Source organism: Gallus gallus, chromosome 2 (assembly GCF_016699485.2).
Source record: "Gallus gallus isolate bGalGal1 chromosome 2, bGalGal1.mat.broiler.GRCg7b, whole genome shotgun sequence".
Taxonomy (NCBI): domain Eukaryota; kingdom Metazoa; phylum Chordata; class Aves; order Galliformes; family Phasianidae; genus Gallus; species Gallus gallus.
In genome coordinates, this window is record NC_052533.1 from 24,671,655 (window position 1) to 24,699,277 (window position 27,623).

At 39.6% G+C, this 27,623-nt stretch overlaps 3 protein-coding genes and 1 non-coding gene across 7 annotated transcripts in view; 2 read left to right on the forward strand and 2 right to left on the reverse strand.

The window, feature by feature from the left end:
* The window catches only part of COL28A1 (collagen type XXVIII alpha 1 chain), a 65,786-nt gene extending 57,972 nt beyond the window's left edge, over positions 1-7,814 (reverse strand). The window contains exons 1-4 of one of the 4 annotated variants that reach the window (XM_040696538.2): positions 7,791-7,814; positions 1,978-2,134; positions 886-1,445; positions 134-154 (exon numbers count right to left, since the gene is read on the reverse strand). In XM_040696538.2, the coding sequence (XP_040552472.1) occupies positions 134-154; positions 886-1,445; positions 1,978-2,098 (702 nt within the window). In that variant the 5' untranslated portion in view covers positions 2,099-2,134; positions 7,791-7,814. Of the gene's footprint in view, positions 1-133; positions 155-885; positions 1,446-1,977; positions 2,135-3,022; positions 3,178-6,483; positions 6,809-7,282 lie in introns of those variants that run through there. The other 3 variants (XM_040696537.2, XM_040696536.2, XM_015281906.3) reach the window with 3 other exon arrangements.
* Positions 7,815-7,954: 140 nt separating this feature from the next.
* On the forward strand, positions 7,955-22,400 carry MIOS (meiosis regulator for oocyte development). Its single transcript, XM_418678.8, has 11 exons — positions 7,955-8,058; positions 9,039-10,405; positions 10,610-10,708; positions 11,666-11,923; positions 12,742-12,911; positions 15,590-15,655; positions 16,270-16,428; positions 17,157-17,309; positions 18,611-18,815; positions 19,887-20,016; positions 20,242-22,400. The coding sequence occupies exons 2-11, from the start codon at positions 9,109-9,111 to the stop codon at positions 20,336-20,338; spliced, it is 2,634 nt and encodes an 877-aa protein (XP_418678.2). The 5' UTR covers positions 7,955-8,058; positions 9,039-9,108; the 3' UTR covers positions 20,339-22,400.
* Positions 16,820-16,913, forward strand: MIR1685 (microRNA 1685). Its single transcript, NR_035178.2, has one exon. It is a non-coding gene; the product is annotated as a microRNA 1685 (primary transcript).
* Positions 22,401-24,722: 2,322 nt separating the features above from the next.
* RPA3 (replication protein A3) lies at positions 24,723-27,606 on the reverse strand. Its single transcript, XM_418679.7, has 4 exons — positions 27,458-27,606; positions 27,211-27,285; positions 25,546-25,654; positions 24,723-25,276 (listed from the first exon to the last, which is right to left on the reverse strand). Exons 1-4 carry the CDS (start codon positions 27,554-27,556, stop codon positions 25,194-25,196), a joined length of 366 nt encoding a protein of 121 aa, XP_418679.1. The 5' UTR covers positions 27,557-27,606; the 3' UTR covers positions 24,723-25,193.
* Between the last annotated feature and the right edge of the window lie 17 nt (positions 27,607-27,623).

The window sequence follows — 27,623 nt, forward strand, 5'->3', positions numbered from 1 at the left end:
ACTGTTGCTTTACAAGAGAAACAGACTGCAGGAGGAAAAGATACCATCTAGTATTAATAAGAGTAACCAGGAGTAAGAGGAGTAAAATAAGAGTAACCAGAAGTAAGAGGAGTAAAACTCAAAAAAAACCTACTTTCTTCCGAAGTAAGGCTTCCTATAAAGGAAAAAAAAAAAAAAGTATTATTTCTGCATAGAATTAATTTAACAATGTACTAATTTAGCAATTTTCCCTCTCTGGTTTACAGAATTCCCAAGATAAATGATAAATAATATGAACATATTCATTGTCATCATTTGTAAGAACTAGTCTATGAAACTAGTCACATAGAAATGATTCTCCAGTATGAGAAGGGGGGTGCTCCACGTGACCTATAATGACCATAAAACAACTAGACAGCTAATGCTCTTACTAACATAATACATAGAGGAAGGTCTCAATGTTTTACCAGTGTTATGCATGACAGCACCAGCAAACTGCTAGTTTTACCATATGTTCAGAGACACATCCCTTGTGCTGGGGAATACCCTGTCCTGTCATTGCTGTGCTATCATTGTTCAAGCACACAGCTCCTTGGAAAGAGGCTGGAAAGAAGAAGCCAACTCGATCCTGACTCTTGGTTTAACACAGAGGCATGAACTACAAAAATACTCCTTCCAACAGCACCATTCCCTGAGATCTCTTTGATGATTTTTTGTTGTAAATATATAGATTTGTAAATATATAAATTCACAGGGGCAAAATATATACTTGTAACAGGAGAAATATGTTGTGTTTATGTGTGTTTTGTACTTCACTGAAAATCTCTGCGCTGCCTTCAGGACTAACCTGACAAAGGAAATTTGTCATGGATAAATGTGGGACCATATAACATCAGCATTACTTACCAATTCCAGTGTTACATCACCTATCAGGTTCTGGTCGTCCAGGCATAAGACTTGTTTAGAGGATAAATCATCAGATATCAAGCGCAATTTTTCTTCCTTAACATTTTTCTTGGAAAGGCCAATGGTAAAAAAGTGTATTCCAAGACTCCTTGCTGCAGTGGCTATACCCTGGACACTAGGGCTGTTTGGATGATCCACACCATCAGTCATCAAAAAAGCCACTTTTATACTTCTCTCGCGACCTTCAGTTTTGAACAGCTGAGTGGCATTGGAAATTGCATAATAGGAGTAGGTCCCTTGGCCAATGTAGACCAGAGCCCTGATTTTCTCTTTAAAATTCTGCACATTTTTCCATGCTGTGAAAGGATGATCAATGCTGACTGTGCTGCTGAACTGCATGCCTGCTAGTTTGACATTATAATTCTGAGATTTAACTGGCTTCATCTGGAAAATGTTGTCAGTTAAGCTTAAAACAAAATTCTTCTGTAAATCAAACAACTGATTTTTGGCACTTTCTGAACTGTCCACGATGAAGACTATATCAATGAGACACAAATCATCTGCAATAGAACAAGGAAGTTAAATCTGTCAGTGATGGGCACACCTGCATTACATACTCTCTGCAACAATCCTAATCTTCAAACCATTTCCCCCCAAATTCCTGTCTTTTCAGTAATGTTCTGAAGAGAATTTCATTGTAAATGCCAATAAATTCTATTAACTCGAGTAATTGAATTAATTTACTTTAATTCATATCAGTGTTATTAAAGACGATCTACAGACAAACACTTTCAAATTAAGTTCTTAATGGGATTGGTTCAGAATTTTAATTGTTTTTGTGCACAAAGTACGAATTTTCCACATGCAATTTCAAAATGAAAAATAGGTGCCTTATCATTTAAAAGAAAAATGTGTCAATTGAAATAACAGGTCAAATCGTAATGCCTAGCCAAGAAAACGCATGATACAACTCAGTATTTTTGACTATCAGTAATCGAAATAAATTACATTTATAAATGCATTCGTATTTATTCTTAAACATGAGAAGATACGCAATATGGTCGACTCGGATATTTAAGAAAATGGTTTTACCTTCATCACTTTGCACAACAGAATAAGACTTTTTTCCTTTCTTTTTAGTTTGTCCATCTGCTATCTGGTTTGTTGCCACAGCCAGAAGTAGAAAGCAAAAGAAAGAATGTTTTTTCCTCATAATGACATTTATCCCAAATTAGATGACTTCAGCTTCCTGTTAAAAGAAAAAGAAATATCTGTGAACACTGCATGAATTAATACAAATAAATAAATACACATTTTTACAGACAGAATACACATTTGTAGGAAACAGAATTCTAGAGGCAACTTATTAAAAACAGTTATAAAAAATAATCACGTAGGGGTTTAAGTGTAGCAGCCAATGCAATCCCAACTGGAGCTCCCATTTATATTAGCATGTGTTTTATGAAAGAAGACTTATGGGTAGGACACAGTGCCCACTTTTCAGTCTTAAAAACATCAGTGCTATCTTTAACTTTCAGTTGAACATACAGCAAAGTAGGGTAAAAGAAATTGCCATTAATTTATGTTGCTCTCAACATATTTTGCTATTAGTCTACTTGTATTAAAATAGAGATATTACAGAAAATAAAAAATATAACTATTTTCTAGAAATTTTTAATTGTTAGGAATAAATAGATCTGAGTGCTTTATGATACAAATATATCACCTACAGCTGGAGAATCAGCATGGACAACTTCTTACCAAAAAATAATGGCTTAGCAGTGAAATTCAGTACATGAGTGTACTATTAATGTACATTATTATAACAATGTGTGCAATACTGTTTGTAAAGACAGTAGAATATTATGACAACATACACTAATAAAGTGAATATTGCAATATTTAAGTCAGTAATTCAACATATTTCTAGAGAAGACTGTGCTCCATTAACAACATTTTTTAAAAGCCTTTAATTTACAGTCATTTGAAATGTCACTAATAATGGTAACCAATAATATCTCAAATTTAGCTATCCTTCCTAAATACTATCTCCAACTCCACCAAGCAGTTACATCTGTAGAATCTATCAGTGTAATCCTCTTAAAAGTACGAAGGAAATAACTTTTAAGTCTCCTACCTTCAAAGGTATTCAAAGGACAAATTGTGGACTGAATGAGCTGTCAGCATAGAAAACATGTCCAGTAGGTTACACAGCATGGAAAAACAAACTGCAAATAAATAGTCTATCCACTTGTAAACGTCTCTGTCTTGCCTCAAGATCTTTTATGGTCCATTATTCCTGTTCAGTTGGCCAAAATTTAAATGAAAACAATCTGGCATTTTGCCAGTGCTGACTGGGAGACCAAGTCACTCTGTTAAAGGGACAGTCAGCCCAGGAGCACAACTACTTTCCCTTTTTACATGGCTGAACTTTCACACTAAAATACTTGCTTCTAAATAGTTTATGCCTTTATCTATCAGCTTGTCAGCCACACCTCTTTAGTTTCTCCAAGGAGCAGTGGCTACATCAGAGATATGACATTAGCATAGAATCCCTTACAGCCTGAGCTCAGGCTTGAGGAGGAGTACCTGGGTGCATTGCAATAAAGAGAAATACTGGGAGGACTGAAATTACCGTTGAGTGTCTGGGAGTAAAGAGGATGTACAACCCAAAGAAAACTAGCATCAGTTTCATTGTTTCACAAACAACTTGCAAGGCACATATAAATCCGGGTATAATGTTATATTCTTCTTGAAAGAAATTAAAATAGTGGTGATCAGGGAGGGACAGAAGTAATAAATTAGAATTAGAAAATTCAGATTACCTACAAATTCTGCAATATGAATGTATTTAAATGTCTAGCAGGCCACAATAGGAGGCATCACTTTCAGAGCTGCCCTTATACATTTTAAATTGGCAAATGAATTTACAGATGACAAGTTCTGACTCCCTTTGGGCATAACTTTTACATGAAACAGCTTTAACCTCTTGGAAAGCGTAGGCAGTTTATCCCTGGTGTGCCATAGCAGCTCACTTTATCCACTGTAGCTAGTGACCTTTCACACTCCACCTCTCAGAACTCCATTACCAGGGTAGATAGCCCTACCAGATTGAAATAGGGGATAATAAGATACTGGTTGATGAATTTTACATTATCGTTCATGATCTGAGGGAATGTGGATACTGACTGATATTTGAGTTACAGCAACTCAAATGACACAGAAGAAATAAAAAGGAACAGAGAGAGGTGACAAAGATGAGAGAGCTTCTGGATGAAGGGAGACAAGAAGGTTACCATTCTTTCACTTGGATAGCCACAACTGATTGTGAATATGATACAGATCTATAAAACCAAGAAGGAAGGCTACTACTCTATAGTACAAGAATATAATATGTCAAAAGATGTGAATGCCCTAATTGAATGCCCTAAATTTACATTTTTTTTCTCCCCAGTATGTTCTTCACACAGTAAGAATGGCAACATTCACTAGAATACATCGTAGATTTTTAATCCTGTCAGGAAACACAGCTAACTGATGCGATTTGAAGTGCACACTTTAAACAGTTACCAAAAAGCAGCTTTCCTAATGCCTGAGGTATATTAATTCAGTGACATTCTTATTCATGCTTTATGTAACATATAGTCATCAAAAATAAGACTGCAATATACCAAGCAAGTGATCATTTAGCTGCTGAGTTAAATTAAACTAAATGTGCGTAAAATATAAAATAAATAGATACTATTTATGCTGTCTAAACTCTGCCCTCTGGTGTATCTACATGATTATGCACTGTGATAAGTTTGGGCATCTTATTCGGCCTTTAATCAGAACACAATTAGTAAACAAAACTACTGTAAAACATAAGGGCCATGTGTATAAAATAACATAAGCCTACAGTGTAAGAGTATAACACGCATCCCTTTGTAATAGAAGGTGAAAGCTAAAGACTAAGATAGTAAAAAACTGAGATGCTAGGCTTCATGAGAGAAAACATCTCTTGGAATAATTGATTCCATTCCTTCACTCCTGTCTGATTCTGATAAACTAAATACTCACCTCAGATATTCTTCTTTTAGATACCCAAACAGGGAGCCTCAGGACCTGATGTTTGTGCCCTACAAAGTCAATGGTTGCTCAAAGCGACCAATGAACGTATCAGCAAATTAATACAACCTGCTAAAGGAAGTTGAGTTTGTGTCACAACCAATTGTGACACACTGGAATGCATGTGAACAAACTGTTCTTCAAATTACTTCATTAAAGAAACCTGTTCATTTGTGTTCTCTGTGTAATGCTCCAATGTCAACATTTGCAGTGACTTGACTTTCTACCACCTCTCTCTGCTCACATTCTCACAGCCACCAGGTAAATGGCAATGTCTTCTTACCAGTTACAGTGTAAGTCAGTAGCGTGCTTACACTATCAGGAAGTCTCAAGAAATGAGGAAGATGTCATATTTAAGCTCCTCATTCCCTCATACCTAAAGAACTTCCTCTTAAAATCAAAATTAGATAATGAGATAACTGCAAGTAATAACTAAACTGATTTCTTATACTTTACTGTGAAAAAAAATGTTAAGAACACACAAACTGATCTCATCTTTGTTGTAAAGAGAAACTATAGGTGATTACTGAAAACAGATGGGAGCAAGTCAGTATGCCTGACTTCAACAGTACCAAAGGAAGTGCACCACTGAAGAATAAATAGGCAGTGAAATAGGCACAAAAATACAGGCTGCCAGTGTTGCCTTTGATATATGATATACTACTCTAATTGAATTACTCTTATTTTTTCATAAATTTTAGCCTGTTTCATTTATCAAAACCATTGCTAAATTCCTAAAGACAACCGTTATTACAGAAAAAAAATGTGCTGTTTTTTCAAGCAGAATGTGATTTCTATTTCCAAAAATGAAACTTGTCCCTTTTTAAAGTACAACTCAGTGGCTAAGTCAACCACTGGAATTATAATTTAGCTTGGAATGCCACCTTATGCAAATACAAAAATCTATGAATTGCATCATTTTTAGTTTCAAAATTCAGGAAATTGAATTTGATGCATTAGAAAATGAGCATGTTTATTAAAAATCATACTTTGAAAGATTCAGATAGAAACATACTGCAATCAGTTCCCTTAAGCTCATGACTTCCTGTGGTGGGGAGCCTTAGGGGACCATGAGGACCAGGAGAGCCTTACTCCCCCTGAAGATGTAAAAACAATTAAGAGAGTGCTATTGTGGGTGAGGTTTTTTGAAGTTAAAAGCATAATTTTAAAAAGAAATTCTCCACTTTTTGTATTTTGGAGAAGTATACTTTGGAAAGTACATGGCTTAAGGAGGAGAAAGAAGGTACAATAAGGATGTACAGGTACTAGTTCATGTGCAAATCTATATGGCCAAACTGTAAACCCTTGAATAATGTAATCCTGTCATAAACAACTCAGAGTGGAGTGGGGAAAGTGACTTGGAAAGAGGGAAGTTAGAGAAACTAATTCCCGTTCTGTTTCAGAGAAAGGAGTCTCATTGTTTACATATGAATTCAAAGTCTGACACACCCAATCTTTGTCAGACCTGTATTTTGGCCAAAATTCTCTTACCTTGGTCCGTACTCGAAGCTACCAGGTCTGTGCATCAATTTCTGTGCCTATACCTTCTCCCCTTCTTCACTCTTTCATGGTCTATCTTTAAACAGTCTCGGTCTCTTGTCAGCCATTCTGGGGAGATACCCCACTGCCCCTGACAGGACCGGTAAACTCAGTGGGGTGCACCTCTCCTGTCCACGGTAGCCAGAGAAAGGCGATGGCTTCTGGACGAGCCCCCAGATTGTGAGAAATAACTCAAACGATTTTTCGGAGTCCGGATCTCTCGTGAAAAAGTTTTAATTCATGATTACGATGGCAGGCATCCAGTAAGCAGGAGCACACAACCAAAAACATATCACAGCCTTATATCCCCTATCTACTGCCACCAAGAGTTCCTCCCATTTCCTTGTTGATTGAGTACTCCAGGTTCACAATCTATCCGACACTTGCTATTGTATTTACAGCCTGATTCCATCAGCCTTGGATCTCTCTCTCATTCTTGCCTTGTAATATATTACCTCCTGTTTATATTGTGTTTGTCCCACGTTTCCCTAATCTTGACAGTTGAGCCTCTCGCTATCTGCTCATCTGTTTGTCCAAAAGTACCCTAGCTGGTACATGAGGCTAGCAAAAAACCCCACAGCTCCAAGGGCACACTGCTGGCTCATGTCCTGCTGCTATCCACCAGTAGCCTCATTATTTTTGGTAGGGCTCTGCTCTATCCTTACATCCCCCAGATTGTACTGATAGCACAGGTTGCCATTACACAGGTGCAAGACTTGCACTGGGATTTGATGAACCTCATGACATTCACCTGGGCCCACTCCTCAGCCTGTTTAGGTCTCTCTGGATGGCATCCCACCCCTCAGGTGTGTCAGCCGCACCACACAGCTCGGTGTTGATGGGGAACAATGAACAGCTTCTTCACATAACTTGAGCAGACACAAACTGAAGGACAGAATGCTTGAGTAAATGAAAGCTCAAGAACAAGAATGCGGAAGCTGAAGGAACTTGGTGTCAAGTAAAGACAAGAAAGCAGAACAGAAGCCTTGCTGCTAAGGATAAGACATCAAAACAGATGCCTCAGCTCAGCACAACACAGTTTGGGTTACCCCTCCTCAGAAGTTAGAACTTGACAGTGAGGATGACTACTAGCCTTCATCCAATGACCACCAGATGGAGCCCAGAGACTCCTCACATTTTAGGACGCATGCTCGGTGGGGTTGGACAGGATATACTGCACACGTTGATGTTAATGAGATACTCAGAAAACACCAGCTGGAAGAGCTCGCGCCAACAGCACAGGCACGTAGCGCACCCACCTCCCCAGTGGGCGGGGAGCTGTGGAGCCGCTGCGTGACGTCACCACACCAATCACCCGAACATTCCCAACCCGGAAGTGAGAACGCGCTCCCGACCACCGGAAGGAGTTCTGCGGAAGGCGCTCATCGCGCGCCGGAAGTGTGGCTGTTATCTCTTCCCCACCGCCCTGCAGCCGGAAGTGAAGCGAGGCCGTCGCTTGTCCCCGCGGCCGGAGGCGGCCGGAGGCTGGCCGCGGGTCGCGCTACGGTGGTGTCACAGCGTTCGCGGGTGGGTGAGCAGCTGCCGCGTCTGGGGACGGATGGGAGTTGGCTGCTACTCTTGCTTCGGGCTGGCCCTGCTGCCGCGGTGTCTCTCTGGGCCTCGGCGGCCTCCTCGTTCCCGCAGAGAGGGGCAGCGGCGGGGCGGGCTCCGGACCGGGTAGGGGCTGCTGAGGCAGGAGGAGGGAAGCGCTGGGAGCAGACAGGGCGTGTGGAGAGGAGGCCCGGAGGCAGTAACTGATGCTTCTTTCTGTCCTTGCCCAGTCCAGTAAATCTTTTCTTTTTCCCAGCCATAAGAAAAGCTTGTAGGAATCACAAGGTCGTTTCCATCGTATGTAGGGGCAGGTAAGGATTCTGGCCGTATGGCTCCTGCAGGTATCAGTGGAATTAACAACAGCGTGAGTTTACGTGTGCTGCTAGGCCACACGCAAGACCTAGTGACACTGGGGCAGAAGGTGGAACTGGGAGCAGCAGAAATAGATGAGGCATGTGAAGCTTTATGGAAATCTTCAAGTAGGGTAAGCCTTTGTAGGTTATAGATGAGACTTTGAACAAGGCAGACAGACTCTAATATCTGTGAATTAGTGCATTTCAATTAGGCAGAGACATTTTCTACTACATGTTATAGGGAGTGGCCCTTTCCTGGCAGCAAACCCACACGTCATGCTGCATCGCATTTTGGTTAATGCTCTCTTCCATAATAAGAAAGCAGTGCTGGTATGGAGGTTGTAAACACACTGCTGTTGGTTTGTAGACAGCTGTGTTGTTTCTGCCTCAGTCAGTGTATCTTAGCAAAAGCAGGGAATATCGTGGGGAAAGTGGTATCATGTGAGAAATGCTTAGGGTTTTGGCCTTAGATGTGTGCATACAATAAACTTGGGCTAAAAGTAATGCAGAACAATATTCTTGGGTTTTTTTTTTTAATGATGGTCTGAGATTAGAAATGAATTTGACTTTTGGTAACGTTCCTACAAATCATTTTCTCAACAGTTTTCGTATGAATGGATGTCACCAGAATCTTCCTACAAGAGTTTAAGTTGTTTGTGAACTCACCCTAAACATGAGTGGCTCCAAACCTGATATTCTTTGGGCCCCGCACCATGTCGACCGCTTTGTTGTGTGTGACTCAGAATTGAGCCTTTATCACATTGAATCTGCTGTAAGTTCAGAACTCAAGGCAGGATCCTTGCGTTTATCAGAAGAAACTACAGCCACGCTCTTGTCAATAAATTCAGATACACCGTATTTGAAATGTGTGGCTTGGTATCCCAAGTATGATCCTGAGTGTCTTCTTGCTGTTGGACAGGCCAATGGCCGAGTGGTGCTTACGAGCCTTGGTCAAGATCACAACTCAAAATCTAAAGATTTGATAGGGAAAGAGTTTGTTCCCAAGCACGCACGGCAGTGCAACACCCTAGCATGGAACCCACTAGATAGTAATTGGCTTGCTGCTGGATTAGATAAACATCGGGCTGACTTTTCAGTATTGATCTGGGACATCAGTAGCAAGTATGCTCCAGAGACTGCAGTTGCTACAGAGAAAGTGAGACTTTCAACAGGAGATCCAGAAGCAGGACTGGTGGTTACAAAGCCACTTTATGAATTAGGGCAGAACGATGCTTGTCTCTCCCTTTGTTGGCTTCCACGGGATCAGAAGCTTCTTTTAGCTGGAATGCATCGCAATCTGGCTATCTTTGATCTGAGGAATACAAGCCAAAAAATATTTGTAAATACCAAGGCTGTCCAAGGAGTGACTGTTGATCCGTATTTCCATGATCGTGTAGCTTCCTTCTATGAAGGCCAAGTTGCCATATGGGATTTAAGAAAGTTTGAAAAGCCTGTTCTGACCTTGACAGAGCAACCAAAACCTTTAACAAAAGTCGCGTGGTGTCCAACAAGAACTGGGCTGTTAGCAACTTTAACAAGGGACAGTAATATCATTAGGCTGTATGACATGCAGCATACTCCCACGCCTATTGGAGATGAAACTGAGCCTACAATAATTGAAAGAAGCGTCCAACCGTGTGAAAACTACATTGCTTCGTTTGCCTGGCATCCCACAAGTCAAAATCGAATGGTGGTAGTGACTCCCAATAGAACTATGTCTGACTTCACGGTTTTTGAGAGAATTTCTCTTGCTTGGAGTCCAGTGACGTCCTTAATGTGGGCTTGTGGACGACATTTATATGAGTGTACAGAAGAAGGAAAGGCCAGCTCCTTGGAAAAGGATATAGCGACCAAAATGCGGCTCCGAGCTTTATCAAGGTATGGTCTTGATACTGAACAAGTTTGGAGAAATCACCTCCTAGCTGGAAATGAAGATCCTCAGCTGAAATCACTTTGGTACACTCTGCACTATATCCTTTATATTACCATGGTTTATATTTTAAAGAAGTAATGCACCCTTTACGTGTAAACCAATTATGTGAACTCCGTGAAAGTGTAAATACAATGTAATGTCCTGTAAAATGGCCTACATTAATAGAATATGAGTTTTAACTTTAAAGAAGGGCTTTTTCAAATTCTTTGGAAAAAATTAAGCTTCCTATACATGTTAATACTTATGAAGCAGTATACTGAAGATATGGATCAAAAACTTACAGGAAACAAAGGTCCCCTAGTTTATGCTGGCATTAAGTCAATTGTGAAGTCATCTTTGGGTAAGAATGTTCCAACTTTGATAAGTTATATTACAGTATGTTTACAAAATGAAGCACTCATGAGTTTGTCTTTAAAAATTATTGAAGGAGGCTGTAGAAATACATAAAGTGTATCAGTCTGTGTTTTAATATATATTGTAAGTACAGAAATGTAAGTGAACAGTTTATATTACAGTAATTTCCTGAATTTTTTTGTTTTCTTTGAAGATCATCAGAAGAACAAAATAACCCCATAGGCAGAACTTCAACTGAACTGTTTCAAACTGTTTAGTTGTTGACTGTGGCACCAAAAAGTCTTGCTCCCTGCATAAGTATTTGTTGTATTTTTCAAAGTCCTACATGGGAGTGTAGTTCTAGAAAGCTGACTTTACTGTAGCCAAAGTACGTTTGTATGTGTAAAGAAAGTACCTTGTTTTGAAGTGGCAGTCATTCATTGCATATCACATTATGCCTCTTATGCTCACTGAGGTATTTTTTAGGGAATTCTTATTTGAATCTTTTTCTCTCTGTTCATTAAGTGTCTTATTAATATTTGATCTGCTTGATGAGGGGGAAAAGAAAAAACAACCAAAAGCAAATCTTGAGTTTTGGGAAAGTTTCTAGCACATTGATGCTTGCTGAGGAGAACTGGTAGAGCAGGTGCTTGGCTGTATTTTCAAGTTGAACACACCGGTCAGTCCTGTCTTGGTAACAGGAACCTCCACAATCTTAGGATGAAGAGGAAAGAAAGACAGACTTAGGAAGTAAGTGTCAAGTTTAGATGTGTGACTTTTAGGAGATCAGAATAAAATCATGTGCTGTCTGCTGCTCCTCACCGTATCGTTATTAGTGATGTTAATTTAGTAGTAAAGTAAGATACTTGGCTTTTATCTTCTTTTTTATGATTGAAATCAAAGTGTTGCAGTTGCAATTTAGATTGTGGTTTAAGCACAATTTAACATATTGTTCCCATTTTAGGAACAACAGAGAACCTCAGGCACAGCAGGAGTGGATCTGATAGACAGGCAGATATTATTCAGTATCTGAGCGAGGAGAGATCCTTGGCTTTGCAGCTCTGTGGGTGGATAAAGAAGGGAATAGACTTAGATGTGGAACCTTTTTTAAATTCATTGGAACAAGAAGGAGACTGGGAGCGAGCTGCTGCTGTAGCACTATTCAATTTGGACATACGGCGGGCAATACAAATTCTAAATAAAGGTGCTTCCTCAGGAAAAGGTTTGTATTGTGTTTTATGTCTTTTCTTTTGGAGATACATCACCTGAGTAGATGCTTATGTGAACAGGATTTTGGAAGGTGGTATGGAAAATATGCCTGCTGTCTTTTACAGTACTTACTTGGCTGTATTGGAGCCTCAGAATCTGAGAAGTCCTAATGTATGCCTTACAATGTAATTAAAACATGTTGCATGTATTGATACATATAGCAGAAAATGTTACACTCAAAAGTGGTGGGATTTTTTTCTTTTAAAGGAATTGCAGGTGGGTCAGATGTCAAGTAAGTCTGCTTCAGTTGGGCTATATGCAGCTTTCTGCCAGTGCAGTGGCTGGAATAACTGAAATAAAATATTCAGAGTTTACAGAAGACATTCGTTCTGAAATATTGTTTGGGAAAATGACAATGTCTGAAGGTAGATTTAATGATTTTAGAGCTAGGAAGTGGAAGTATTCCTCCTGGGACTCTGATTTGCATCTGTGTTCTCTTATTAAATTTAAAATAGTGACTTGGCCCGAAAGTGTGTTGGTATGACATGACGAGAACTGTTAAGGTTCTTTTGTTTTTAATAGTGCACTTTTGGGGGCTGGGAGAAGTATGTGCATTTTTATTTTATTTTATTTTTTTTGGAGGGGGGAAGGTTCAGAACAGGGACTGGCTGTGTTTGAATTAGAAAAGAGGAAACATTTTTCTGACAGAAGAATATTTAGATGAAATAAATATAATGATTTTAGGAAAGATATCAACTTCAGACTCTTGTATGTTCTATATTTTTTTAAATCCCAAACTTAAATATTTTTTCATTTTTTTCAATAAACCAGGTGATCTGAACCTTAATGTCGTAGCAATGGCTCTGTCAGGCTATACAGATGAGAAGAACTCACTTTGGAGAGAAATGTGCAGTACTTTAAGACTGCAACTGAACAATCCCTACCTGTGTGCTATGTTTGCTTTTCTGACAAGTGAGTCTGGTTCATATGACGGTGTTTTGGTGAGTAAATTTAAGTTTCTTTAAATAATAGGTATGCATATATACAGTATACACAAAGATGTCAGGAAAGTGTTGCAAACTCCATGAATTAATCAGCTTAGAACGTATAATTTTGTCCTGATGCTCTCACATAACATCTTTATCTTCTAAACAGAGTTCTTGCATTAGTAAGCATTGTATCAATGTGCAAACTATATAAAATATACTGAGGCAGTCAAAACATCCAATGTAATTGACACAGTTCTTAGGGGATTTTGTTTATTTTTTTTAGCATGGAATTCTTAAGCCATTAGAAATATGTTATCAAAATAATATAAGCTGGTAGGAAAAGAGCACGAGCGAGGTTAATGATCTGGATGCAGGAGTAAAGTACATCCTCAGCAAGTTTGCTGATAATTGGAACTTGGGAGGTGCTGCTGACTATCTGGAAGGATGACAGACCTTACGAAGGGATCCAGATAGATGGGAGCACTGGGCCATCAGCAGTGGCAAGGAGCTTAACAAACGAAAATGTCAGGTGTGCACCTGGGATGGAGCAGTGCTGGATAAAAACAGAAACTGGGGGATGAGTGGCTGGAGAGGAGCTCTGTAGGAAAGGACTTGGGGGTGTTGGTGACAGCAATTCAGTACAAGCCAGTAGTGTGCCCTGGCAGTCAAGGGGTAAACTGTATTTTGAGTGGCATTAAGCACAGCACAGCCAACTGGTCAAAAGAGGTGATTATCCCACTGTATTTAGCATTAGTACAGTGTCACCTTGAATACTGTGTGTGCATTTCTGGGCTCCGCAATATGACAATGGTGTTAAAGTCCCTGAAAGTATCCAGAGAAGGCACCAATGCTGGGAACAGAGTTGTAAGGTGTGTCCTGTGAGGAGAGGCTGAAGGAACCTGGGTTGTCCAAGCTGGAGAAGAGGAAGCCAAGAGGTGGCCAAGAGCTCTCTGCAGCTCCCTGTGGAGTGGAAGATGCTGGACTGTGCCCCTGGGAACTGATGACAGAATGCTCAGAAATGGCACAGAGCTGTGCCAGGGGAGGCTCAGAGTGGATAAAAGGAAAAACTTCTTACCTGTGAGGGTGGTCAGACAGTGGAGCAGGCTTCCTAGTGAGGTGGTTGGTGCCACACACCTGTTGGTGCTCATGAGGCATTTGGGCAGTGCCCTCAATAGCATGCTTTAACTATTGATTAGCCCTGAAGTGGTCACGTAGTTGGACTCAATTAGGTTCCTTCCAAATGAAAAAAGGTTGAGGGATCTGGGTTTATTTATCTTGGAGAAGAAAAAGCTCCAGGGAGACCTCGTTGTTGCCTTCCAGTACTTGAGTGAACGTATAAATGGGAGAGGGTATGACTGTTTACAAGGGTAGATAGCGATAGGACAAGGAGGAATGGTTTTAAACTGAGACAGGGAAGGTTTAGGTTACATATTAGGAGGAAGTTTTTCACACAGAGGGTGGTGACACACTGGAACAGGTTGCCCAAGAAGGTTGTGGATGCCCCATGCCTGAAGGCATTCAAGGCTGGGCTGGATGTGGCTCTGGGCAGCCTGGCCTGGTGGTTTGGCGACTCTGCACATAGCAGGGGGTTGAAACTGGATGATCATTGTGGTCCTTTTCAACTCAGGCCATTCTATGTTTCTATGAACTATTCTAATCTAATAACAGAAGTGCAGGAAACAGAAAGTGTGGGGAAGTTTACAGAACTTTTGTGATGCTGTCTTTGCATTGAATTGTATTTCATTTTTTGTTGTTTAATTGTTAAAATATTTTTGGAGCGATGAAACAATAAACAATTTTGCATCTTCTAGAATTGATATGAAGAGCATGCTAAACCTTTAATTTAATCATGAGATACTTTGAGGGTTTGCAGAAGTAACATACTTGATCCTTAGTTAGAGAACAATGGATATGCTTGATTTAGCCCACATGTAGAAGAGTAATTGGTCTACATATGTTGAAGACAAGGATGACATAATATGATATATTTAGGCTATTAAATAAGAATAGGCTAAGAATCCCAGAGAAGAAAACATTTTCTGTGAGAGAGCTTTTATTCTCTGGGTGTTGGGTAGTGATTTTATATGGGCCCAGCTAAGTACAGGGTGAATGTAATCAAGGTGTTTTTTTCCTTCAGAGTCAGATACAGTAAAAGGATTAAAAAGCAGCAAGTGAATGTTGCATGCTGCCTGTTGGATGCCATTATACTTTTGAGAAATTGATGTTTTGGGTATTGTCATTTTTTTACTATTTTCTTCAGTTGTGGCTGTAGGAAAAAATAAAGTAGTTGGGCTAGGCTTTTGTAAATATGGAAGAAGAAGGGTTGTTTGTTCTACCTTTTGTGACTTATTAAGACTCTTGGCTATATGTGCTAGAAACGCTACAGCCTAGCCCTATGTGATTTGTAAAACAACTGTATAGTTTCAAAAACCACGTACAGTGTGTTGTACCAGGCTTTTCTGCCACAGGAGCAGATTGTTCCAGGTAGCCACAGTCTCAATCTGATGCCTGTATCTGAGTATAAGCAGATCAGCTGATATTTGGTGTTAGCTTTCTTCTGGTGCATTCTTTGTACATAATCAAACTCAGAATGTTAGCTATGCAATAAGATAAATGATCTATTAGAAGCAGTGTATTGAGAACTTGGAAGTTGGCATGTGATGGTGATATTCCCATTTTTCTCTCCAAAGTATGAAAATAATGTGGCAGTACGAGACAGAGTGGCATTTGCTTGCAAGTTCCTCAATGATGCTCAGGTAAGTCTATGGTTACACGTTCAGGCAAACTGTTAAGCTGGGATTTATTGAGTGAGATGAAGGTTTGGGGTGGGAGGGTGAAGCAGTGTATGATAAGGGATTTGGTATTGTTCACAGTAGGGTATAAGCTATGGTATAATTTCTCTCTCTCTCTCTCTCTCTCTCTCTCTCTCTCTTTTTTTTTTAAGTAAATAATGTTCTAGACTTGCTAGTTTTAAAAATCATATCACATTAGCTAAATGTTTTACTGGACAGTATTTGTATTTGGTATTTATTTCCAGACATTTACCTTCTTTTGAAAAAAGCCTTTATTTTACAGTAGGAATGTTTTCCTTTAAGTTCACAAAGTGTGTGGAAAAACTGGTGACCTCCTTCTTTCTGTTCTTTACATCAGGAGGTTTAAAGTACAGTAATATTTGAATTTATGGTATATAGTGGATGTATATATATACACATACACATATACATTTTCCTGTGTAACATGCAGCAAGCAGTGTGTACTGTTAGCAAAAGACACTCTTATAGAAACTTTAAGAAAGTTTTGCTGTATGCATTAAATTAATTACACGGGGATGTACAAAAAGCAGAAGTTTTTTTATTTTTTATTTTTATAGCTGAACAGATTTATTGAGAAGCTGACAAATGAAATGAAGGATGCTGGGAATTTGGAAGGAATACTGTTGACGGGGCTGACAAAAGATGGTGTGGACTTGATGGAAAGTTATGTTGACAGAACTGGCGATGTCCAGACAGCAAGCTATTGCATGTTACAGGTTAGTTTCTCACTCAGAAATGAATCTTTACATAAGAGAACTAAACATAGTTTATTTAGCAGTATAGCATTGATTCTTGTGAACTAAAAAGTGTATTCTGTAGTAAATTTTGACAATATATAGCCTGCCTGTTCTGTGCAATCATCTGAAACGCTTGATGATAACTACAAACTTATATTCAAGCTGTCTCAGAGAAAGTGAAGACAAGGGGAAGACAGAAAAACCAAAATAGTTGAACAGCGGAATAGTTGAACTACTGCTGTGTTTTCTGGTAGGTTCAAAATAGGCTTTTTTGCTTCCAGGGTTTTGTTAGAGAACTGCTGTAAGGTGGAGTGGATTTTTTTTTTTGTCTTTGGATGTTGGTTTTGTTTTTTGTTTTAAACTTATCTTGGTTTTTTAGTGGCACAGTTGGAGTCACTACCAGTGCTGTGTTTGACTACGTATGTAACCACAGTAATGGTATGAACTCAGATGTGCTACAGAAACGTATAATCCGAGTTTTTAGGAGAACAGCAGCACAAGTATTCTCAACCTGAAAGGCAGACTGAAGTAACCTTTTATCAAACTTGTGTTAAATATTTCCAAATATCATCCTCCTCTATGCAAATTACGCTAGGTATCATAGGTATCATATTTTGTATTATGCAGTAGTAAAGCCTTTTGAAAAAGTGAATAACTTGTGTTGTGCGCATTCAGTGTATGTCTGGCATTTTTTCCTATCTCCTTAGGGTTCTCCATCAGAAGTACTTAAGGATGAGAGGGTTCAGTACTGGATTGAGAACTATAGGAATCTTTTAGATGCTTGGAGGTTTTGGCATAAACGTGCAGAATTTGATATCCACAGAAGTAAGCTGGATCCCAGTTCAAAACCTTTAGCTCAGGTAAATCTGATTCTTCTATGAAGTATGACCAATTCAGAAAGGAAGGCAATGTGGTACTTAAATAGAAAAAAATAAATTGCTGGCTGCATCTTGGCTTTCACGAGGAAAAGAAAGATTTCAGTTAAGGATGCTCTAAATCAATGTTTTGTGTTCTATTTGTTGTTTTTATTTATTTATTTTGTTGTTAATATTGTTAAAAATATTGTTCAGAGAATGGACTTAACTGCTTTGGTAGGAGGTAAGGAAGTAAACAAATCTACATAAATTCTAATCTAGGAAGTGCCATTTTATTCAATCATTATTTGGTGGTTTGTTTTTTTTTTTTCCTAAGCCTTTCTTTCTAACAAAAACTCATCTTTCAGAGTCTGTAATATTTCCACACTTTCTGGTGAAACTGTGGGTTTTTTTTCTTCCTATGTTGAAAAACAAAATCAGGGACTTATGCTAGTGAGTTCTTCATCATGATGAGGATGGTGCTGCAACTAGGGAGAAGAACCAAGAACCACTTCAAATTGGCTTTTAACTGAGCCTTTGAAGCCGTTGAGTCTGAAGTGAACAGCAGTTTTCCTTATCACTTCAGAGCATAAGCTAAACTGGAAACTGACACCCTATCCAAAAAGTATCTGGTACTGTTTTTACTCAAAATGTTCTACCCACGGCAAGTCCTACTTGCTAATTCCTGCTAACATGTGCATTGCAAGCCTTGGGGGTGCAAGGATTTCTGAGGAAGGCTGTTTTTTAATTCACATATACTTTACAGCTTTTAAAGAGAGCTCCACCTATAGTGCTCCAAATGAGAAGGAGTTAAATTTACTGCTCCTGCCTTACATGAGCAACATAAATAATCCCTAAAGAGCTGAAAGTATTGCTTTTCTCTGTATTATGCCTCAACTTATGGCATGAGGTATACAGGTAAAGATTAGCCAGCAAATCCTCATGTTGAGGGCTCTAGAGTGAGTCACTTGAGTAGAAAAAGGGAGAGGCCTGTAAACTGAGTAAACTTAATTTCTTTAATTGCCTGACATATAACTTCTTATATTCTTAAATAATACTTTTCCCAGCAGTAACAGTTTTACGTGGTTTTGCGTGCTGTTGAAGTACATGGGCATTGTTGAGGCCTACTCCTCAGAACTGCATGTCAAGTCTCTAAGCCAAGATGTTAGCAACACCTTCACAAGACTTTCCAGCGCAGTCTTTAGACTACCTCATAAATCAAGTCTTTGTAGCTTGAGCAAATTCACTTATAATTATAGCAGAAACGGAAACAAACTGAAAAATTAATGGCCTTTTGTTCTCTTTAGGTGTTTGTGAGTTGCAATTTCTGTGGAAAATCCATCTCTTACAGCTGTTCAGCCATTCCTCATCAGGGGCGAGGTTTCAGCCAGTATGGGGTTAGTGGTTCACCAACTAAGTCAAAAGTTACCAGCTGCCCTGGTTGTCGTAAGCCACTTCCTCGCTGTGCACTTTGCTTGATAAATATGGGAACTCCAGTTTCCAGTTGTCCAGGTATAGCATACTTGTTTTAAGTTATTCAGCTGGGGTCCTTGTTAGAGGCTTAACTAGCAGTTCCTGAAGGAAGATCTTCTGTTGCACCATTTCCTCCTATTTGTACTCATATTGTAAATATTAATACTTTAATTAAAGAGAACGTAGTAGAGAACACATTTACATACATCCAGTATTTTGATTAAACCTATGTCTTTTTTCTGTGTCAGACTGTATGCACAGTTACCTCCTTCTGGCCATTTTTTCCAGTGAGATTGTTAGTAGAATTCCAGAGGTTAAACAGAAAAAAAGATTTGGATATTGTGGTGTTTGGTATTATGAGCTTTGACATTCTAAGAACTGGAGATGTGTTTTCTTGGGATGAACTGTTGGGAGGCTGCAGAAATCTTGTAATGTAAATCAATTGCTCCTTAACTGGAAGAGGAAATAAATGTAACGTATTATATATAATCTGTGACTGAATATGAAAGAATATATGGGTCCTGCTGGCACAGCTAAGAGATACTGTCCCTAGAATCTCTTGGTTCTGAATGTCTTGGACTCAGTAGTATACAAGGTCTATTTAAAATGAATTTTTTCCATATTTTTAGGTCAGTCTTGTTAAAGAGCTATGAGCAGCTCTGTACAGTTGTCATCTATTTATATATCTCTCATTCTTTCACTGGTCAGTGTTATGACTTGTTACTGAATTATTAGAATTCATAACTGAGATTTTGCTGATCTTACATATTTTAAAGCAGAGCATTCCATGTACAGTAGAACAGGTGCATAATTCGCTGGAGCACAAATCAATCACTGAAACATAAATCACCACTGGAAGAGATTCTGTCTGCAAAATCTAATAGGCAAGCTTAGCATGCCCATAAGGTGTGAAACATCAGCCAAGCAATACATTCTTGATTCTCCACCAGTTCTTACATCTTCAATAATTGTGTTGATGTCTCTTTTAAAATGAGGCTACTACTTCACCTGAAGTTTCTAATTCCAAATTCATTCTAATAGCGTTAGTGAGACTGAAATATAAGCCATTATGTTTCATTTGTCTGTTGTGATGGGTTTGCTTCTGCGCAGGAGGATCCAAGTCGGATGAAAAAGTGGATCTCAGCAAAGACAAGAAGTTAGCCCAGTTCAACAACTGGTTTACTTGGTGTCACAACTGTAGGCATGGTGGACATGCTGGGCATATGCTCAGTTGGTTCAGGTAGGTTGATGTGAAGATCTTTTGCATTTCACTTGTGTATGCTGCATGAAATAGGATGTGTCTCCTTTGTTGTATCTTCAATTAAAGTAAGCAGGCTAAGCTTACTATGCCACAAAGTTTTCTATGAGATGCTGTGTTTGTGCACATACTTAGACTCATAGATTGCAAAATTCTTGTTAGCTTTATCTTACCTGCTTTTTCCTTTTTCTTGCTATTGCTGTCTAGGGACCATACTGAGTGTCCTGTGTCTGCCTGTTCGTGTAAGTGTATGCAGCTGGATACAACAGGGAATCTCATTCCAGCAGAGACTGTTCAGGCGTAAATATTCTTTGAAAATGTGAGGATCTCTAATGGATGTCCATTATAGTCCAGGCATACATTTTAGACAGAGGTCATCTGTGACTTACTGACTGTGAAAAAATAAATTGCTACCAGATTAGTAAAATGATGTGTGTATGACTGTGCATGGTAGAAACTGATAATCTGGAAATAAGCCTCTGGATATATCGGGTGGGCCTCATTCAGTGGATTTAAGCAGTTCAGAGGCCAGGAGGCTTTGTTGAAATTCAAAGGATTTTAACAAATTGTTCAGGGTAAAGCTTATGGGCCCTTTTATCAGTTTTCCAAATAAAGCAGTGTTTATCTGTTGTGCTCAGTGAAAGTAAACCTTCAAAGCGAATGGCTAAAAGGTGTTCTTTAGAGGATGGCAGGATGATGCTGTGGTGTCCTTTCACTGATGGATCACGCTTCTTTGAATGCAGTCGCTTCCTTGTAAGCCAATTAAGAGTGTCACTGTTAATTATATTTTAAATATTTTTATTTTACAGGAAAATGTATTTCTTTTTTTTTCTCAACTTCTGTTAACAGTAAAGCAATACGTTTGCAATTTGAGAGCTTATTTAACGTAGCTGTGTCACCTAGCTGATGTGAATTATAATGCTAAGGAGTCTGGGGAGATTATCCTAGACAAGAGTTCCCTGAAAAGTCATGTGTCAGTTTCATTGCAGAGTGCGGACGAACTATCAGAAGTGTGATACGACTGTTTTATTTTTAACATAATACTGTGAAGATCTGAAGTCTCAAGAACTGGAGACTTGTAAATATTTCAGGTTTAAACTACATACTGAGTTTTGACTACAAGGATTTTGAATATATGGGACTTTTGGATAATTGGGATTTGCTGGCACTTCTGAAATACGCTGGGAAGTGTGAAGTCAACCTCTTTAAATCCTGCTTCACGTCACTGCTGGACACCAGTCTGCTCCTAAAGACTGCACAGTTTTATGTCATTGACTACAAGTGGTAAATTATATGTTACCAGCTGGAATTAAGTGTATTTATTAACTTGAGAGTCAATGATATTCTGCTAATACTGTGCTAGGAGCTAATCAGTATTGTTGTCCTTGATTTTGTAGGCAACAAAATTCATATTAGGGGAAAAAAAACACCTGTTTTAAGGTATGTGAGAATAACATCAGTTTACTTGGTGTGTGTTTATTTACTATTAGAAACAGTATATGAGTTAATACTTGCGTGCTATGAAATACTAAATGGAATGCTAGCAATAAACTGGTACCATATTGCCAGGACTGTGAAATTTGTTGTTTTAAAAAAGAATATATTGTAACATACCACGGGTTCTAAGTGCTCTAATGTAGTTGCAACAAGATAGAAAGTAGAAACATTGTCTGTTGGTGTACATGACTACATTTGGGATTTCTGGTCATATTTTCTGATCAATGCTGTACTACATCTGCTACACTTATTCTGATGTAAAATTCTTGCCTAATTGACAAAGATATAAAGTTAAAATCGAAGAGGTACTTAATATTTGTAGTCAGACTATCATGGGGAAGCAGTCAATGTGTTTTTTTTTCTTGTTGGAATATTTATTTCTCTTTCTAGTATTTTTGCACACTTTATGTTGCTGTTGAAGCGCTCTTTAGAATGTTCTCCATTAATAAATGTAAACTGGGGTTTGATGTATGATACCCTATTTATATAAACACGGGCAATAACACTTTTGCTTTTACGGAAGTGAGGATTTGTAAGTGCAAAGGATATATTTTTATTCCTCTGTAGTACCATTGATCAGTACGTTTTCATGATAAATTCCACGTCCAGGAATGCAACTGCTTACAAATATCCCATTTCCTTATGTAAAAAAAAAAAGAAGTCTCCATTTTTTTGACTTGACTATACCTATTTGTTTCACTTTCTATCATTTCATTAAATAAGTTGCTTACTTTGATGTTCAGCATGTCTTTGAAATGCTTTAGGTTATGAATTTGTACATATTCTGGTCCAGTGTAAGTACCAACTTTTGCTGTTGTAATTGGTATTCAAGCTTTCAGACCAATAATTACACTATTTCTAAAAACTTATAAGAGGTGTACTTAATCATCCTTTTTTTTTCTTGTTTTGCTTCTTACTTAGTAAAGCTGTGATTTGGGGAGGTGACCTGTAAGTACAGCTGCAGACATTTCATTGTCTGCAGATGACATTTACATTTACTATTTTCTGCTATCTTCTCGACTCTGTTATTTAAATAGTTGAAGGTGGCTTTGCATGCCAAAACTCCTTTTTGAACTTGTGGTTCATGCTGACTACATTTCATTATTTTCATTTCATAGCATGTCCTTGCCTCCCAGACTTAACTAAGCGCAAGCACTTTCTCATCTTATGCACTGGAGGCTTGCAACTGAGAACAAGCTGACTTGAGTGTCTTATGGTGTCTGTCACCTACAAGGGTCACAGTCCCATGCTGCCTGAGCAAGGAGAGCGGAGCAGGCCTGGTAACAGAGATCAACATCGTCCAAGTGTCCAGTGCTCCCCAGACAAGTCACAGTGACAAGGCAGTCTGAGGTCAGGCTGGGAATCATATCAGCAGGTTGGGGTCACTGAGAGGCACAGGCAATCCAGGTAGTGTAGCTCAGGCCAGGACCATGGGCTAAGGAAGCCCAGTGTGGGAGCTGCTCAACCCCCTACTCTGCATTTCCAACAGCTCTCTTGTCCAATTTGTGTCTCCCAGTGGGCTCAGCAGGCATCCCTTCTATACTCAAATCCATTTTTTCCAATTATGCTTACTCAGACTACGTTCCTACCAACTACAGTAGATGTTTCAGGAGGAAAAGCCAGTGGGATGGTGTACTCCTTGGCTGAAGTTAGGAACAGTACTTCACATACTTCTTAGCCACGGCAGGGAAAAACATGCCCATTTTGCTGACCTGATATTCTCCCTTGGTCTTTATGGTTTGGTTGCCCTTCTGATTCTGCTTTCATGAGTTGCCACTAAGCCAGTGTTTCTCTTTAACGTTTCTAAGCCCTGGCAGCTTCTCACACGTTTACTGAGTTAGTGAAATCCTAAATGGGGGGGAGGCAAGGCAGTCCCCATTGTTATTTCTTTGATAGGTGAAATGTCTTGCACTTTCCCTATTTGCTGCCCTCCTAAGTACATAGAGAACCTGAGCATTACTTTTCCTTTCATAGCAAGAATATGTTACAGATCCTTATTGGCATGAGCCACAAAGTCAGTTTGATACTGCTTGTCTGTGTATCATTACTCTGGGATAGAAGTCTTGACAGACAAAGGAAAACTGTAGTATTTACCACTTAGATGTGATCAAATATTTACACACAAGATCCCTACCCAAGGACGGTCTGTGTGTCAGGGTAAAGCGCTATAGCCATCTAGTGGTAGAATCCATTGTATTGGGCTTAGATAACCTTGGTAAGAACTATTTGCAAGTAATGTTTTACAGAACATATATACATGCACAAAATAGATTTTTTGCTATGGTAGAATAATTCTAGTTAAATGCCAGTAAAACAAGCATGTAGTTGTTGGCAATGACACTTAATTTTGCTGAACACTAAAATACAGCAGTGATAGTTCTATAGAGCAGAGTATGGTATCACACCATAGGGACCTTCCTGTTCTAGTTTGCAGTATGAGACTGACTCCTCAGGTCCTCCTCCTTACCCATGACAGTAACTGTCACTGTGCAGCTTCCAAGTAGAGAGGGAAGAAAATAGAGCTCCTGGTTAACCTGGTCATCCACCCAGGTGGAAGAACTAATCACTTAGATTTGTACCAATCAGAGTAGTGCTGTAATTTGTAGTAACTTTGGTAAATAAGGACTCTTGAAAACAAATTCTTTGAGTGAAAATGGAGATATTCATAAATAAGCACAGTGCCAGTGATCTTAGTAAGATATTAATCCAGCTATAAAAAATGCAACCAAAAAAAGCTAGTGAACATGGACCCACCAAAGAAAAAAAAGTTTATTTAAAATGCTTTCTAACTGTTTTATTAGTTCAGAGAAAATATTTCAGAAGTTCAATTTTGTGTTACGTGGAGAGGTGTAAGAATTCTGCCATGTGATGTTAAATAGCCTGGGTTGTAATTGAACTGGGGACTGGGGAGAAGTTTATCTGAGTAAAATCAAGACATGCCAGCAGTCCTGGTACTTCTGCCTCCACATCCACCAAGAATGGAGGTTGTGATGGGGATTTCAAGTGTGACTGAGTTACCAAGCCTAATCAGACACTTAAATCTCTCAGCTGTTTAACATCAGTGCAAACAGCACGTGCTTTTGTGTTCCACTTTGTTAAAATTAAATATCTTGTGTTAAGTTAAATGGAACAGGAATCATCACATATCATTGGAAATAGCACTAGATATAATAATACCATAAGTAGGAGAATGTAGTCATATCTTTTTTTATTGGAGAAGTGACCATTATCAAGATGCAAAATAAATCTTTCCCCCCATGTTCAATACATTTATATCAAAGCAAAAGAAATTTTAAAATATCTTTACATTAAAACCCCACCAAATATCTTCAGTCTGAGTCTTGTGTTAAGTATCCTGGGACCTCTGTGGACAATGGAAAAGACGCCTATTCAATTTCTAGCAAGTCAAATCCTGCAAGAGAGCATTCCTCATGAATGCAGAAGGGTTAAATATATACAGACAGTAAGATAGCCACAGAAATGTTCTGCTTCTTGCTAAGCTAATTCAAATAAAACTTTCTAAGAAAATATATTTCACTGGCCAAACGTGGCACGTGTAATAGCATCTTCTTAGTATATTTGTTGGAAACTAATGCAAGTCTTACCACGCTGTCAGGCAAGACAGCCAAGGTAATATTGCACATCTGAAGCTCTAAGAAGAATCAATTGTTCCTCCCAGTACCGAAGGGGAAGTATTCGGGGAATTCATGAATAATTTTCAGTGCTTCATTGTAGAGTTCCAGATCTGAAAGGGGGCAAAAAAAAAAGAAAGCTTAACTTAAATTCCCCACTAGTAAATTGCAGCATTAAAGCACTGCTGCTTTTAAAGCAATACAGATGAGTGTTCTCCCCCACATACTCCCCAGTTTTCCAACTCTGCCATGTTCTCATTGCTTTCTTTCTGACTTTCAAGACTGATCTTGTCCACAGGAAGGGATAACAGTGCTCTCCTTATTTATTGAATAAATGTGCAGAACACAAAATTAACTTGTCATAATATATATCCTTACTTACCAAATGGACTTTTATCTTCTCTGAACTGGACGTATGACGTGCACATGATGGTTGCCTGATTTGTTACTCTTCCCACCACTTCAAGAATTCCTGAGATCTCTTCATCTAGCTGCAGGATGTAGCAGAAATGAAATTAGCATCACCAAATTAGCTGCTGCTTCCACTGCACAGCACTCAAACCAGGAACTCTCCGAAGGTTTGTTCACTACAACAGATGCTGTTCTGTGTCAAGGCATACAGTAGTACTGGGGGGAAGGGGAGGGGGAAGAGGAAGAAAAAAAAAAAATCAAAAGCTTTACACCCCTCACAGAGTTGCTGTTTTTGTAAAAGGCAATTCAGTACCTACACAGAAAAGGTATGAAGCAGCAGCAGCAGACAGAAGATAGAACTTTGAGGGTGTATGAAACCATGCCATTTAAACACTGAACAGATTGACCTAGGGCAACAGAGACAATTAAAATCCAGACTTGAATGAACTGCATTCAAAACTTAGTAAATTAAAGAACTCTGTTTCTAAGGAATTATCATCCCTGCCAGAGAGCAATGCCAGTAATTCTAGATTCAGGAGGTATCATCCAGAATTAGTTATTTCTTAGGTAATAAGCCTTTGGTGAATAAGAAAAAAAAAAATAAGGTTAAAAATTTTATCATACTCCAAAATCATTTGTTTTCTTTTCCTCTTTGTTTTTAGGATATTCATTTGAAGACTGTGGTACTATTTCAGTAATACCCTTCCAATATCTGACTCTTGCATGACCTTTCTAAACATACCCATTTCTTCCTTACACGCTTGAACAGCAGCACAGCACAGACTGAAACGCCCAGCATCCAGCTGTGCATTTATGACATTCACCCATTTACTCTATCATGGAAAGTCAGAGAATTACTGATGAGATGCTGACATCCAAAGTTGCAGTAGCTCAACACAGGAAACCTTTTCAGGAGTTAAGTAAGAGTTAAGATACAGAGCAGAACCTCCAGGAAAGGCATTTTCTTGCAGTTTGGAGATGAACACAGTTTCATATTTATAAGACCAAACTCTTCTCCAGATTGCATTTTACATCAGTGAGACTCAATTCTTCTAAGTCAGAGCATCAGTGCAATTATTTCTCAGCAATGCAGTCAGACTTCCCTGTTCATTACAACAGATTCTGTTGCAGCAGAAGCAGTACTGCTGCACATGAAATATCAATTCAAGACTGTTAAGAACAACATATTCTTGAGGTTTTTTTGGCTTATCCTCACAAAGTATAGGATGGTCAGGGTGGTGAAGCACTGGAACAGGTTGCCCAAGGAGGCTGTGGATGCCCCATCTCTGGAGGCATTCAAGGTCAGCCTGGATGTGGCTCTGGGCAGCCTGGTCTGGTGGTTGGTGACACTGCACATAGCAGGGGGTTGAAACTGGATGATCATTGTGGTCCTTTTCAACCCAGGCCATTCTATGATTCTACGAAGTGTTCTGTTACGGGCAGGAAAACAGTCAGTAAAGAGATGAAGGAAAGAAGCGAAAGGGAAAGTAAGACAGGACGTGTAGGGAAACACACCACGCTACAAGCAGCGAATAGAGCAAGCCGAACCACCCAAGCAGGGATGTATATGGGAGAGGGGAACGAAACCTGTCTGCACAGCAGCCAAAAGCTCCCGACAACGCACTCGCTTACTTACAGGTTCGCTCAGCTCCACCGTCGCGTTGCAGCCTTCTCCGTCCGACAGAACGATAAGTTTCCCCGTCGGGTGAATCTACAAAAGAAACGACGCCGTGCGCTCAGCAGCGGCCTTAAGGCGAGCGGGAGGACGGGCCTCGACCCGCAGGGAGGCCGCGGCCGGCCCCGGGCAAGGCCGCACCGGCGGCGGAGGGGCAGCGGCGCTTCCCGAGAGCCGACCGGGAGAGGAGGCGAGGCCGCATACGGACCTTCTCGACGCGCCCCACGAAGCAGACGGGCCGCCCGATGTGCTGCACCAGCTGCGCGGCGGCGATGCGCGGCCGCGGCGCCTCGTGCACGTCGCCCATGGCGGCAGCCTCCTTCCCGCGCTGCGCCGGAGTCGCCCCCCGTTATCCTTGGCAACGGGACGGCGGC

Bases quoted from the DNA above. Each gene is read 5' to 3' on its own strand.
- RPA3 (XM_418679.7), bottom strand. From the start codon at position 27,556: ATGGGCGACGTGCACGAGGCGCCGCGGCCGCGCATCGCCGCCGCGCAG. The intron at 25,655-27,210 runs GTAAGTAAGCGA...TACATCCTGCAG, and splicing joins CGGTGGAGCTGAGCGAACCT to CTAGATGAAGAGATCTCAGG. The intron at 25,277-25,545 runs GTAAGTAAGGAT...GCCCCCTTTCAG, and splicing joins AGAAGATAAAAGTCCATTTG to ATCTGGAACTCTACAATGAA.
- MIOS (XM_418678.8), top strand. From the start codon at position 9,109: ATGAGTGGCTCCAAACCTGATATTCTTTGGGCCCCGCACCATGTCGAC. The intron at 10,709-11,665 runs GTAAGAATGTTC...TTCCCATTTTAG, and splicing joins AATTGTGAAGTCATCTTTGG to GAACAACAGAGAACCTCAGG. The intron at 11,924-12,741 runs GTTTGTATTGTG...TCAATAAACCAG, and splicing joins AGGTGCTTCCTCAGGAAAAG to GTGATCTGAACCTTAATGTC.